Source organism: Heptranchias perlo, chromosome 7 (assembly GCF_035084215.1).
Source record: "Heptranchias perlo isolate sHepPer1 chromosome 7, sHepPer1.hap1, whole genome shotgun sequence".
NCBI lineage: Eukaryota > Metazoa > Chordata > Chondrichthyes > Hexanchiformes > Hexanchidae > Heptranchias > Heptranchias perlo.
In genome coordinates, this window is record NC_090331.1 from 85,545,053 (window position 1) to 85,560,332 (window position 15,280).

Genomic DNA, 15,280 nt, shown 5'->3' on the forward strand with positions numbered 1-15,280 from the left:
ATTGAAACAGAAGCAAATGTGCAACGCTCTTGCTACCAGTATAACACGGCGAGAGAAGAACTTCCAAAGGGGAGCCATTTACCATTGGTACTCCTTGCAGGCCCCCCGCATGGCCAGAGGGGGCGAAGTAGGGTCGGTGTGAGGAGCCGTGGTGGTTCACCCTGGGAGAATCTACCGAGCGGGGTGGGGCGGCTGTCGTGTACCTCCTTGGAAGGTGCTGGTGGTGGTGCTGGTACGGGTAGTTTGGCTGTGGCGGCTCTGGATGATGGTACAGATGTCTTTGGGGTTCAGTCTCCTTTGGGCGCTCCGGCTTGCGAGGGTCAGAGGCCGAGTTCTCTGAAACCTCTGTTTTTGGTGAGGACTCGCCCTGTGTATACTGCACCACCGGTGGCGATCCCACTGCCTCCACTTTGTTTTCCTGTAAACCGATAAACAAGTTAAGAAAAATAAATAAATAAATAATCCAGGACAAGGTTCTAGATATGGCCCGTCTCACCATTTTGAGAGATCTCCCATGTGTTGAATGAAGTGGCGTGGTGATATTTTACGTGGAGAAACAAGGTGAAGGACAAGGTCCCACTGCAGGACATCATCAAAACTGAAAACTGCTAGCCGTGGCTCATTGGGAAGCTCTCTCGCCTCGAAGTCAGAAGGTCGTGGGTTCAAGTCCCACTCCAGAGACTTGAGCACAAAATCTAGGCTGACACTCCAGTGCAATACTGAGGGAGAGCTGCACTGTTGGAGGTGCCGTCTTTCGGATAAGACGTTAAATCAAGGCTTCATCTGCCTTATAGGTGGATGTAAAAGATCCCTGGGTATTATTTCGAAGAAGAGCAGCGGAGTTGTCCTGGCCAATATTTATCCCTCAACCAACTAAAAAACAGATTATCTGGATATATGCCTGAGTTCAAACAGGTTATTTGGTGTTTTAGAATCAATAGAGCAAGCGGAGTAGATAAAGGACCAAATCCACAATATGTATAAACAGGAATTAACACTAAAGGGGAAAGTATATGAAAACACAGGAGCATAGAGAATGAGGAACTGTACTCACAAGTATTCCACCTCCAAGGTAAGGAATGTATTCTCCAAGCTGCAAGCAAAAGATAAAGGACGTCAAATCTACATGTTTGTGCAGGTATGTCTGTGTGTGTATATGTGAACACAGAACTTGAACAATATCATAGGATCTTACAGCACAGAAGAGGCCATTCGGCCCATCACACCTGTGCTGGCTCTTTGAAAAAGCTTTCCAATTAGTCCCACTCCCCCTGCACTTTCCCAGTCGCCCTTCAAATTTGTCCTTTTCAAGTATTTATCCAATTCCCTTCTGAAAGTTACTGTTGAATCTGCTTCCACCACCCTTTCAGACAGTGCATTCCAGATCATAACAACTTGCTGTTAAAAATTTCTCCACATCCCCGCTCTGGTTCTTTTTCCAATTGTTTTAAGTGTCCTCTGGTTACCAACCTTCCTACCAGTGGAAACAGTTTCTCCTTATTTACTCTATCAACACCCCTTCATGATTTTGAACACCTCTATCAAATCTCCTCTCTACCTTCTCTGCTCTAAGGAGAACAACCCCAGATTCTCCAGTCTATCCACGTAACTAAAGTCCCTCATCCCTGGATTCTAGTAAATCTCCTCTGCACCTGCTCCAATAGGGCTCTTCTTCAATAGGGTTGACCGAAGTCACCGCATGTTTGGTCAACTTGAAGGTGTGAGAAAGTGAAGGAATTAGGAAAGAAAAAACAACCCCAGGTATCGAAACAACGCTAAACATGCACTTACATAAACCTGCCGCCAACCGTCCCGTACTCGGATGTACAGGTCTCCTCGTTCCATGACGTAAGCTAGTGTTCCCTCATGCAGACTACGAGAGACACTGAGCATTGTCTGGTAAGTCTGTAGAACCGTAACCTGGGTGATATTGAAAAGAAATGTTATGGAATGTCAAAGACAACCGACTACACAGCTCAAGGATTACTGGTGTTCGATTAGGAGGCATTGCGTTACGAGGCATTATCAAGAGCCAACAGGTTGTCACTGCTGCCACCTATCCCCGCACTGCCAGGAATGCACCACAATCTGGCCCACTGACCTCTCCATGGTGACCGATGTGCCTGCCGGCCTACAGGAGGCACACTTCGTCAGCAGAGCTTTCTTCCTGCATTTTCTTCCCTCCCCAACAAACTGTTGGGTCTTCAGGCCCCTTGGTCTGGTTCTAAACCAAACTGAGCTTACCTGACCATGCTATTTTATAGAATTATCAAAATCCCTGGATCCTCCACAGCATGGTGACTCTCAGTCCTGCTTTAAGAAGAAGGAGTGTTGAAGATTCTACACTTACCCCTGATGACGAGGCTGGGGAGCCGGGAGGACCGGGAGGGCCAGGTGGCCCTACAATGCCTAGCGTGAGAGAGAGGAAGAGAGAGAGAGGTTTTATTCCACATCACATTAAGTGAACCAACCCTCTGCATTGACTTGTCCAAACCATGGCCACCAATCCAGTTAACTAGTTTAGCTCATTTGGAAGACATTCATTAACTGGTGTGGAGGGACACTGTCCATTTTCCAGGTGTGATGTAGTGATCTGAACTCCAGTTGTCAACAGAAACAGGCGACAACTGCCAACAGAATCTGTTCTTGTTATCCTCCCCTCACCTTGTACATAGGCCACAGTAGAGTTCCACATTACATAGGAGTGGGCCAATCAGTCCCTTGAGCCTGTTCCGCTATTTAATTAGATCATGGCTGATCTGTATCTTAACTCCATTTACCCGCCTTGGTTCCGTAACCCATATTACCCTTACCTAACAAAAATTTATCAATCTCAGTTTTGATATTTTCAATTGACCCCCAGCCTCAACAGCTTTTTGGGGGCGAGATTTCCAGATTTCCACTACCCTTTGTGTGAAGAAGTGTTTCCTGACATCACCCCTGAACGACCCAGCTCTAATTTACAGGTTATGCCCCCTTGTTCTGGACTCTCCCACCAGAGGAAATAGTTTCTCTCCATCTACCCTGTCAAATCCTTTAATCATCTTAAACACCTCAATTGAGGGGCCTAGATAGAATGGACAGGAAGGACCGATTTCCCTTAGCAGAGAGGTCAATAACCAGGTGGCATAAATTTAAAGTACTTGGTAGAAGGGTTAGAGGAGGGCTGAGGAAAATCTTTTTCACCCAGAGGGTGGAACTCACTACTTGAAAGGGTGGTAGAGGCAGAAACCCTCATCACATTTAAAGTACCTGGATGTGCACCTGAAGTGCCGTGACCTACAAGGCTACGGACCAAGTGCTGGAAGGTGGGATTAGGCTGGGCAGCTCTTTTTCGACCAGCACAGACACGATGGGCCAAATGGCCTCCTTCTGCGCTGTAATTTTTTTTGTTTTCTACGTTTTGTTTCTAATTAGATCGCCCTTTAATCTTCTATACACAAGGGAATACAAGCCTAGTCTATGCAACCTGACCTCATAATTTAACCCTTTTAGCCTCGGTTACCATTAGCCTCACGCATCTGGCCATTATGGATGTGCGGACTACACACCAAGGAATTGGATCAGAAGATCGTTTCCAATGGAGCAGGCAGCACACACAGCTCGTGAACATCACGAACCGAGCCCACCTCCAAAGCACTCTCCCCACCAGAGCCTCTCCACGGGTCCATCCCAGCCAAACCCACTCCATCCCTCCATCCCAACCAAACCCACTCCATCCCTCCATCCCAACCAAACCCACTCCATCCCTCCATCCCAACCAAACCCACTCCATCCCTCCATCCCAACCAAACCCACTCCATCCCTCCATCCCAACCTAATCCTCTCCATCCCTCCATCCCAACCTAATCCTCTCCATCCCTCCATCCCAACCTAATCCTCTCCATCCCAAAAAACCTTCTCCATCCCAACAAACCCACTCCATCCCTCCATCCCAACCAAACCCACTCCATCCCTCCATCCCAACCTAATCCTCTCCATCCCTCCATCCCAGCCAAACCCACTCCATCCCTCCATCCCAACCTAATCCTCTCCATCCCAAAAAACCCTCTCCATCCCAAACAAACCCTCTCCATCCCTCCATCCCAACCAAACCCTCTCCATCCCTCCATCCCAAACAAACCCACTCCATCCCTCCATCCCAAACTAATCCTCTCCATCCCAAAAAACCTTCTCCATCCCAAACAAACCCTCTCCATCCCAAACAAACCCTCTCCATCCCTCCATCCCAAACAAACCCTCTCCATCCTTCCATTCCAACCTAACCCGCTCCATCCCAAACAAACCCACTCCATCCTTCCATTCCAACCTAATCCTCTCCATCCCAAACAAACCCTCTCCATCCCAAACAAACCCTCTCCATCCCAAACAAACCCTCTCCATCCCAAACAAACCCTCTCCATCCCTCCATCCCAAACTAAACCTCTCCATCCCTCCATCCCAAACAAACCCTCTCCATCCCTCTATCCTAACCCTCTCCATCCTTCCATCCCAACCAAACCCTCTCCATCCCAAACCTAACCCTCTCCATCCCAAACAAACCCTCTCCATCCCTTTACCCCATTTCTCTTAATCATCATACATTTCACAAAATGAGCCCTTTAAAATGAAAAGGAAAAGATGCCAACTTGTTCTATGTTGTCCTGAAGATACGCTTGATCCCGGCAGACCAGGTGAGCCAGGAGGTCCGGGAGGTCCTGGGGGTCCCGGATAGCTATAACCAGGGGGTCCTGGGTTGCCTGGTAGTCCTCTGGGCCCAACGATACTGTCTCCTTTTGGCCCCTGGTGAGAGGATAATGTTCAGACGATGATGCAGAAGGCCGTTGTGATCTCAGATGAGACAAACGGATTTCTTTTATGGACAAGAAGTTTCCAAACATTCGGGACATGGTTTCATACAGAATCCGTGCCGTACGCTCCACATTACTTGCAGGTAATTGCAGCGAAGGCCATACATAGTTAGTTGTTAGCTGTGACTCAGTTGGTAACGCTCTCACCTCTGAGGCAAAAGGTCATAGGTTCAAATCTCGCTCCAGCGGCTTGAGCACATAATTCAAGCTGACACTCTCAGTGCAGTACTGAGGGAGTGCTGCACTGTCAGAGGTGCCGTCTTTTGGACGTTAAACCGAGGCCCCGTCTGCTGTCTCAGGTGGATGCAAAAGATCCCACAGCACTATTTTGAAGAAGAGCAGGGGAGTTCTCCCTGGTGTTTTGGCCAATATTTATCCCTCAACCAACCTAAAACAGATTAACTGGTCATTATCACATTGCTATTTGTGGGATCTTGCTGTGCACAATTTGGCTGCTGTGTTTCCTAAATTATATCAGTGACTACGCTTCAAAAGTACTTAATTGGCTGTGAAGCACTTTGGGACGTCCTGAGGTCATGAGAGACGCTACAGAAATGCAAGTCTTTTCTTCTTTCCTTTTTATAGTTCTATAAATTAGGGAAAGGTGCAGTTGAGGAATTTAAGCGTAGCCTCCCACTTCCGAGCTCTTGTTCTGCTAAAATCTGTTCACCACCGGTAGTCCTGTATTGTAATGGATTCAGGGCATCACCAGAGGAGATAGGAGACGATGACTTCTTCTACAGTCATAAAAGGGATTTTTTTCTCAGGACACAATCTCAGGTCTTCCCAAAGTGCTTTACAGCCAATTAAGTGCTTTTGAAGTGTAGTCACTGTTGTAATGTAGAAAACACGGCAGCCAATTTGTGCACAGCAAGATCCCACAAACAGCAATGTGATAATCTGTTTTTTTTAAAGTGATGTTGGTTGAGGGATAAATATTGACCAGGACACCGGGAAGAACTCCGCTGCTCTTCTTCAAAATAGAGCCACGGGATTGTTTACATCCACCTGAGAGGGCAGACAGGGCCATGGTTTAACATCTCATCTGAAAGACGGCACCTCCAACAGTGCAGCACTCCCTCAGTACTGCACTGCAAGTGTCGGCCTTGATTTTGTGCTCAAGTCTTTGGAGTGGGACTTGAACTCACAACCTTCTGACTCAGAGGCGAGAGAGCTACCAACTGAGCCCTATCTGACACTCACTTGTGATCCAAGGTGGACATGCACTCTAACACGGCCGCAAGAGATTCTTACCTGGAGTCCTGGTCGGCCTGGAGACCCATGGGTCCCTGTGGGGCCAGCTATACCTGAACCATAGCCATCTCCCGATGCACCCTTTTCTCCCTTCTGCCCCACATCACCTCGGTCTCCCTTCTCACTCTGTAAGGGAGAAGGACAGGAAAAAAAATATAGAAAACCTTAAAAAAAAGTCACTACCTTGTCAAGATAGAGCACAACGAGCCCCGTCCTGTGCGAAGAGCTTGCAGTACCATCCTGCTCCTGATGGCGGCAATGCTGAGCACGTAGCATATAGGGTTAGTCATCTCTGGTTGGACGTATTCCAGGAGGTTACATCACTTGACCTCCCACCTCTAACCACCTCGCCTGCAGGATCCTGCCATTGGTTGTTCAGCATGTTCACCCTCCCAGCACCCCTCCTTCACTCGCCAATTGGAAAGCAAACAGGCTCTTTGTTACCCGATTGGATGATTCCTGACTATCAGTCAAACAGCCATTTCTCCCTATCTACGATTTTTTTTATTGCCCCTATGATTTTTCTCCTGGGTTGCTCGTAGCAACATCCGAGTGATTAATCTTCAATTCCTGGAGACTCCAGGTCAATCCTGGAGGGTTGGCAACGCTGGTAATCCCATTCTGAAATAACTGCATTCACTGACTGCAAGCGCACGACTTCAATAACTTTAGGAATATACAGAAATTGCCAAAGATTTCTATAAAAAATGATGAGAGTTGGGGGAAGAATTAAAATAGATGCCCCATCACTTGCTATGGTTCATAGTATCATTGTAGGTACAGCACAGGAAGAGGCCATTCGGCCCATCATGCCTGTGCCGGCTCTTTGAAAGAGCTATCCAACTAGTCCCATTCCCCCGCTCTTTCCCCATAGCCCTGTAAATTTTTTCCCTTCAAGTATTTATCCAATTCCCTTTTGAAAGCTACTATTGAATCTGCTTCCATCACCCTTTCAGGCAGTGCATTCCAGATCATTACAACTCGGTGCGTAAGAAAACGTTTCCTCAAGTCCCTCTGGCTCTTTTGCCGATCACCTTAAATCTGTGTCCTCTGGTTACTGATCCTCCTGCCAGTTGAAACAGTTTCTCCTTATTTACTCTATCGAAATCCTTCATGATTGTGAACACCTCAATCAAATCTCCCCTTAACCTTCTATGTTCTAAGGAAAACAATCCCAGCTTCTCCAGTCTCTCCACATAACTGAAATCCCTCATGCCTGATACCATTCTAGTAAATCTCCTCTGCACCCTCTCTAAGGCCTTGACATCCTTCCAAAAGTGTGGTGCCCAGAATTGAACACAATACTCCAGCTGAGGCCTAACCAGTGTTTTATAAAGGTTCAGAACAACATCCTTGCTTTTGTACTCTATTCCTCTATTAATAAAGCCCAGGATCCCATATGCTTTTTTAACAGCCTCTCAACTTGTCCTGCCATCTTCAAAGATTTGTGTATGTGAACCCCCTGGTGTCTCTGTTCCTGCACTCCCTTTATAATTGTACCATTTAGTTTATATTGCCTCTCCTCATTCTTCCTACCAAAATGTATCACTTCACACTTTTCTGCGTTAAATGTCATCTGCCATGTGTCTGCCCATTTTACCAGTCTGTCTATGTCCTCCTGAAGTCTGTTACTATCCTCCACATTGTTTACTACATTTCCAAGTTTCGTGTCATCTGCAAACTTTGAAATTATACCCTCTATATCCAAGTTCAGGTCATTAACATATATCAAAAAGAGCAGTGGTCTTAATACTCTGGGGAACACCACTGTTACCTCCCCCCAGTCTTAAAAACAACCGTTCACCACTGGGAATCTTGCGACCAAGACAGTGAGTTAAGGAGATTACGACACTTACCCTGATTGAGGCGGTGAGCTGATACAAATCATATGGAATGCTTCCTAAAACAGAACAGCACAGAGACACATCAGCACTGGTTAAAGTACAAAAACAAATGGCAGAATCTCATTTGACAAATCCCAAGTATTTGAATCGGGGACCTGCGCCTCCTCACTGCAGCAGTGTTAGCTGTCGCAGAGCTCATCGTAGCGTGGTCACTTCACCGTTAAGTGACCACAGCCCACCAGCACCAAGCGGGAGCCTCACCATCTCTCCACAAGACTCACGGTGAGCTGGGGGCTCCGAGATACAATTGGAGACCGTTCTCAGCGCCTTTGTCCCTTCTACTCCAGGCCCCTCTTATCTCCCCCAAAACATGCAGCAAATCCTGGCCAAGAAGATAGGCACGTGGCCAATCTCTGGGCCTCACCAACCATTGTTGCCATGCAACCAATTGCTTGGAGATGTCACCGGGACGACTGGAGTGAGGCCTCTGATTTTCCATCTGCATTCCTCTGCCGCAGGGGAGTAACACCACTTTCATCTCACAGATGGAGAATCAAACTCTTCATGCACGGCAGGTGGAATTCAGGTATCACCCCAAGATCAACCCATGGGGAGGCACAGGGGCGATAACCCAGGAAATCGTTGACCATTTCACAGACTCACTGAAGTGAGTGGAGCTGGGGTGGGGGAGGGTCAGTAACACGGAGATGTGAAGCAAAAGGCTTTGCCTCTTCCACTTCATCGTAACTGGAGGAAAACCTTCAAGAGGGAGCTGGGACCGGTTCCTGACTGGGGCAGAGATCACATCATACAGAAGGTGGAGGTGACACTTGGTCCATGTGACCATGTGACCTCCTGGACTGGTTTGAATCGCCGGGGGTGGGGGTGGGGGGAGGGGTCGGAGAGTATTTTTCCAGAGTATTTTTACCCTCATTGGCCCAGGGTTTTTTTTCTCTGTTTTTTGCCTCACCCAGGAGATTACATGGCTGTGGGGTGGGGGGAGGGGGAGGGAGAAGTGTTTGTCATGATGCTCCAACCATCATGGTGTGGGGCAGGTTTGATGGGCCAGCTGGTCTTTTCCTGCCCGTTAATTTTGTATGTTCACAAAGCAAAAGGTGGAGGGTTAGATTCCAATGTCAGACTGTGACTGGAACTGACAGGGGCAGGTTATAAGGTGAGCATCTCGACCCCGGGTTATAAGGTGAGCATCTCGACCCCGGGTTATAAGGTGAGCATCTCGACCCCGGGTTATAAGGTGAGCATCTCGACCCCGGGTTATAAGGTGAGCTTCTCCACCCCGGGTTATAAGGTGAGCTTCTCCTCCCCGGGTTATAAGGTGAGCTTCTCCTCCCCGGGTTATAAGGTGAGCTTCTCCTCCCCGGGTTATAAGGTGAGCTTCTCGACCCCGGGTTATAAGGTGAGCATCTCGACCCCGGGTTATAAGGTGAGCTTCTCCACCCCGGGTTATAAGGTGAGCTTCTCCTCCCCGGGTTATAAGGTGAGCTTCTCCTCCCCGGGTTATAAGGTGAGCATCTCGACCCCGGGTTATAAGGTGAGCTTCTCGACCCCGGGTTATAAGGTGAGCTTCTCCTCCCCGGGTTATAAGGTGAGCTTCTCGACCCTGGGTTATAAGGTGAGCTTCTCCTCCCCGGGTTATAAGGTGAGCTTCTCCTCCCCGGGTTATAAGGTGAGCATCTCGACCCCGGGTTATAAGGTGAGCTTCTTGACCCCGGGTTATAAGGTGAGCATCTCGACCCCGGGTTATAAGGTGAGCTTCTCCTCCCCGGGTTATAAGGTGAGCTTCTCCTCCCCGGGTTATAAGGTGAGCATCTCGACCCCGGGTTATAAGGTGAGCTTCTCCTCCCCGGGTTATAAGGTGAGCTTCTCGACCCCGGGTTATAAGGTGAGCTTCTCCTCCCCGGGTTATAAGGTGAGCTTCTCGACCCCGGGTTATAAGGTGAGCTTCTCGACCCCGGGTTATAAGGTGAGCTTCTCCTCCCCGGGTTATAAGGTGAGCTTCTCCTCTCCGGGTTATAAGGTGAGCTTCTCCTCCCCGGGTTATAAGGTGAGCTTCTCCTCCCTGGGTTATAAGGTGAGCTTCTCCTCCCCGGGTTATAAGGTGAGCTTCTCCTCCCCGGGTTATAAGGTGAGCTTCTCGACCCCGGGTTATAAGGTGAGCTTCTCCTCCCTGGGTTATAAGGTGAGCTTCTTGACCCCGGGTTATAAGGTGAGCATCTCGACCCCGGGTTATAAGGTGAGCTTCTCGACCCCGGGTTATAAGGTGAGCTTCTCCTCCCCGGGTTATAAGGTGAGCATCTCCACCCCGGGTTATAAGGTGAGCTTCTCCTCCCCAGGTTATAAGGTGAGCTTCTCCTCCCCGGGTTACAAGGTGAGCTTCTCCTCCCCGGGTTATAAGGTGAGTTTCTCGACCCCGGGTTATAAGGTGAGCTTCTCCTCCCCGGGTTATAAGGTGAGCTTCTTGACCCCGGGTTATAAGGTGAGCTTCTCCTCCCCGGGTTATAAGGTGAGCTTCTCGACCCCGGGTTATAAGGTGAGCTTCTCGACCCCGGGTTATAAGGTGAGCTTCTCCTCCCCGGGTTATAAGGTGAGCTTCTTGACCCCGGATTATAAGGTGAGCTTCTCCTCCCCGGGTTATAAGGTGAGCTTCTCCTCCCCGGGTTATAAGGTGAGCATCTCGACCCCGGGTTATAAGGTGAGCTTCTCCTCCCCGGGTTATAAGGTGAGCTTCTCCTCCCTGGGTTATAAGGTGAGCTTCTCGACCCCGGGTTATAAGGTGAGCTTCTCCTCCCCGGGTTATAAGGTGAGCTTCTCGACCCCGGGTTATAAGGTGAGCTTCTCGACCCCGGGTTATAAGGTGAGCTTCTCCTCCCCGGGTTATAAGGTGAGCTTCTCCTCCCCGGGTTATAAGGTGAGCTTCTCCTCCCCGGGTTATAAGGTGAGCTTCTCCTCCCCGGGTTATAAGGTGAGCTTCTCCTCCCTGGGTTATAAGGTGAGCTTCTCCTCCCTGGGTTATAAGGTGAGCTTCTCCTCCCCGGGTTATAAGGTGAGCTTCTCCTCCCTGGGTTATAAGGTGAGCTTCTCCTCCCCGGGTTATAAGGTGAGCTTCTCCTCCCCGGGTTATAAGGTGAGCATCTCGACCCCGGGTTATAAGGTGAGCTTCTCCTCCCTGGGTTATAAGGTGAGCTTCTCCTCCCCGGGTCATAAGGTGAGCATCTCCACCCCGGGTTATAAGGTGAGCTTCTCCTCCCTGGGTTATAAGGTGAGCTTCTCCTCCCCGGGTTATAAGGTGAGCTTCTCCTCCCCGGGTTATAAGGTGAGCATCTCCACTCCGGGTTATAAGGTGAGCTTCTCCTCCCCGGGTTATAAGGTGAGCATCGCCACCCCGGGTTATAAGGTGAGCTTCTCCTCCCTGGGTTATAAGGTGAGCTTCTCCTCCCCGGGTTATAAGGTGAGCTTCTCCTCCCCGGGTTATAAGGTGAGTTTCTCGACCCTGGGTTATAAGGTGAGTTTCTCGACCCCGGGTTATAAGGTGAGCTTCTCCTCCCCGGGTTATAAGGTGAGCATCTCGACCCCGGGTTATAAGGTGAGCTTCTCGACCCCGGGTTATAAGGTGAGCTTCTCGACCCCGGGTTATAAGGTGAGCTTCTTGACCCCGGATTATAAGGTGAGCTTCTCCTCCCCGGGTTATAAGGTGAGCTTCTTGACCCCGGATTATAAGGTGAGCTTCTCCACCCCGGGTTATAAGGTGAGCTTCTCCTCCCCGGGTTATAAGGTGAGCTTCTTGACCCCGGATTATAAGGTGAGCTTCTCCTCCCCGGGTTATAAGGTGAGCTTCTCCTCCCCGGGTTATAAGGTGAGCTTCTTGACCCCGGATTATAAGGTGAGCTTCTCCTCCCCGGGTTATAAGGTGAGCTTCTCGACCCCGGGTTATAAGGTGAGCTTCTCGACCCCGGGTTATAAGGTGAGCTTCTCCTCCCTGGGTTATAAGGTGAGCTTCTCTTCCCCAGGTTATAAGGTGAGCTTCTCCTCCCCAGGTTATAAGGTGAGCTTCTCCTCCCCAGGTTATAAGGTGAGCTTCTCCTCCCCAGGTTATAAGGTGAGCTTCTCCTCCCCAGGTTATAAGGTGAGCTTCTCCTCCCTGGGTTATAAGGTGAGCTTCTCGACCCCGGGTTATAAGGTGAGCTTCTCCTCCCCGGGTTATAAGGTGAGCTTCTCCTCCCCGGGTTATAAGGTGAGCTTCTCCTCCCTGGGTTATAAGGTGAGCTTCTCCTCCCTGGGTTATAAGGTGAGCTTCTCCTCCCCGGGTTATAAGGTGAGCTTCTCCTCCCCGGGTTATAAGGTGAGCTTCTCGACCCCGGGTTATAAGGTGAGCTTCTCCTCCCCGGGTTATAAGGTGAGCTTCTCCTCCCCGGGTTATAAGGTGAGCTTCTCCTCCCCGGGTTATAAGGTGAGCTTCTCCTCCCCGGGTTATAAGGTGAGCTTCTCGACCCCGGGTTATAAGGTGAGCTTCTCCTCCCCGGGTTATAAGGTGAGCTTCTCGACCCCGGGTTATAAGGTGAGCTTCTCGACCCCGGGTTATAAGGTGAGCTTCTCCTCCCCGGGTTATAAGGTGAGCTTCTCGACCCCGGGTTATAAGGTGAGCTTCTCGACCCCGGGTTATAAGGTGAGCTTCTCCTCCCCGGGTTATAAGGTGAGCTTCTCCTCCCCGGGTTATAAGGTGAGCTTCTCCTCCCCGGGTTATAAGGTGAGCTTCTCCTCCCCGGGTTATAAGGTGAGCTTCTCCTCCCCGGGTTATAAGGTGAGCTTCTCGACCCCGGGTTATAAGGTGAGCTTCTCGACCCCGGGTTATAAGGTGAGCTTCTCCTCCCCGGGTTATAAGGTGAGCTTCTCGACCCCGGGTTGTAAGGTGAGCTTCTCCTCCCCGGGTTATAAGGTGAGCTTCTCCTCCCCGGGTTATAAGGTGAGCTTCTCGACCCCGGGTTATAAGGTGAGCTTCTCGACCCCGGGTTATAAGGTGAGCTTCTCGACCCCGGGTTATAAGGTGAGCTTCTCCTCCCCGGGTTATAAGGTGAGCTTCTCGACCCCGGGTTATAAGGTGAACTTCTCGACCCCGGATTATAAGGTGAGCTTCTCCTCCCCGGGTTTTAAGGTGAGCTTCTCCTACCTGGGTTATAAGGTGAGCTTCTCCTCCCCGGGTTATAAGGTGAGCTTCTCGACCCCGGGTTATAAGGTGAGCTTCTCCTCCCTGGGTTATAAGGTGAGCTTCTCCTCCCCGGGTTATAAAGTGAGCTTCTCCTCCCCGGGTTATAAGGTGGGCTTCTCGACCCCGGGTTATAAGGTGAGCTTCTCCTCCCCGGGTTATAAGGTGAGCTTCTCCTCCCCGGGTTATAAGGTGAGCTTCTCCTCCCCGGGTTATAAGGTGAGCTTCTCCTCCCCGGGTTATAAGGTGAGCTTCTCGACCCCGGGTTATAAGGTGATCTTCTCGACCCCGGGTTATAAGGTGAGCTTCTCCTCCCTGGGTTATAAGGTGAGCTTCTCCTCCCTGGGTTATAAGGTGAGTTTCTCGACCCCGGGTTATAAGGTGAGCTTCTCGACCCCGGGTTATAAGGTGAGCTTCTCGACCCCGGGTTATAAGGTGAGTTTCTCGACCCCGGGTTATAAGGTGAGCTTCTCCACCCCGGGTTATAAGGTGAGTTTCTCGACCCCGGGTTATAAGGTGAGCTTCTCGACCCCGGGTTATAAGGTGAGCTTCTCGACCCCGGGTTATAAGGTGAGGTTCTCGACCCCGGGTTATAAGGTGAGCTTCTCCTCCCTGGGTTATAAGGTGAGCTTCTCGACCCCGGGTTATAAGGTGAGCTTCTCGACCCCGGGTTATAAGGTGAGCTTCTCCTCCCCGGGTTATAAGGTGAGCTTCTCCTCCCCGGGTTATAAGGTGAGCTTCTCGACCCCGGGTTATAAGGTGAGCTTCTCGACCCCGGGTTATAAGGTGAGCTTCTCGACCCCGGGTTATAAGGTGAGCTTCTCCTCCCTGGGTTATAAGGTGAGCTTCTCCTCCCCGGGTTATAAGGTGAGCTTCTCCTCCCCGGGTTATAAGGTGAGCTTCTCGACCCCGGGTTATAAGGTGAGCTTCTCCTCCCCGGGTTATAAGGTGAGCTTCTCCTCCCCGGGTTATAAGGTGAGCTTCTCCTCCCTGGGTTATAAGGTGAGCTTCTCCTCCCCGGGTTATAAGGTGAGCTTCTCCTCCCCGGGTTATAAGGTGAGCTTTTCCTCCCCGGGTTATAAGGTGAGCTTCTCGACCCCGGGTTGTAAGGTGAGCTTCTCCTCCCCGGGTTATAAGGTGAGCTTCTCGACCCCGGGTTATAAGGTGAGCTTCTCGACCACTGCACGCCAGAAGACTAAAAAATCTGACCGGTGACTTTCCAATTTGTAGCTGAATTGTTCTTGAATGAGTATTGTTCCTCGAAAGAAACTCAGCAACTTTTTAAAAAAAACTGTATACAGAGTCGCGGTTACTTTCATCCAGACACCAAGAGTAACCCCCCTCCTTCCACCTGTCTACTTACCTGGTTGCCCAGGTTGGCCCATTTCCCCTTTCTCTCCTCGAGAGCCTGGATATCCTGGTGTGCCACGGTCTCCTTTAGGACCTGCGAGAGGGAAGGGAATCGCAATAAATATAAATGGCCTTGGACCACATGGTATTAATATTTCACCCACATGTTAGCACCAGTACTAACAGGGTCTGAGGTCCACACACTCAATTGTCCACCTCTCCAATCCATATGGGAGCCAAGTTGCAGTGACAAAGTGATCAAAGTCCCACACATTCTAAATCGGCATCGAAGGAAAAAGAACCATCTGGGGTTCGGTAGTGTCGTAGTTATCTTACTGGGCTAGTAATCCAGAGGCCTAGACTAATAATCCAGAAAACATGAGCATGGGCAGTTTGAGAATTTGAATTCAGATTTTTAAAAATCTGGAAATAAAAAGCTGGTATCAGTAAAAATGACCATGAAGCTGTCGGATTGTCGTAAAAACCCAACTGAATCACTAATGTCCTTTAGGGAAGGAAACTGGTCGGGCCTATTTGTGACTCCAGTCCCACACCAATGTGGTTCACTCCTAACTGCTCTCTGAATGGCCCAGTCAGCCACTCAGTTAAAGAGGGCCCACCACCACCTTCTCAGGGTAACTAGAGATGGGCAATAAATGCTGGCCTTGCCAGCAACACCCACATCCCGAGAATGAATAAAAAAACTTTTCTGTATTCTGAGTGTAGCAGCGGCTGGTAATGATTTATCAGTCTAAGAAGTA

General features: G+C 49.8%; 1 protein-coding gene across 4 annotated transcripts in view; it reads right to left on the reverse strand.

Annotated features, from left to right (window-relative positions):
- The window catches only part of LOC137323927 (collagen alpha-1(XVIII) chain-like), a 377,865-nt gene that overhangs the window by 18,823 nt on the left and 343,762 nt on the right, over positions 1-15,280 (reverse strand). For all 4 annotated transcript variants that reach the window (XM_067988020.1, XM_067988018.1, XM_067988016.1 and 1 more), the window contains 8 exons: positions 14,533-14,613; positions 7,961-8,004; positions 6,105-6,230; positions 4,629-4,782; positions 2,351-2,409; positions 1,792-1,920; positions 1,055-1,093; positions 83-418 (listed from right to left, as the gene is read on the reverse strand). In XM_067988020.1, coding sequence (XP_067844121.1) covers positions 83-418; positions 1,055-1,093; positions 1,792-1,920; positions 2,351-2,409; positions 4,629-4,782; positions 6,105-6,230; positions 7,961-8,004; positions 14,533-14,613 — 968 coding nt within the window. The remainder of the gene's footprint in view (positions 1-82; positions 419-1,054; positions 1,094-1,791; positions 1,921-2,350; positions 2,410-4,628; positions 4,783-6,104; positions 6,231-7,960; positions 8,005-14,532; positions 14,614-15,280) is intronic.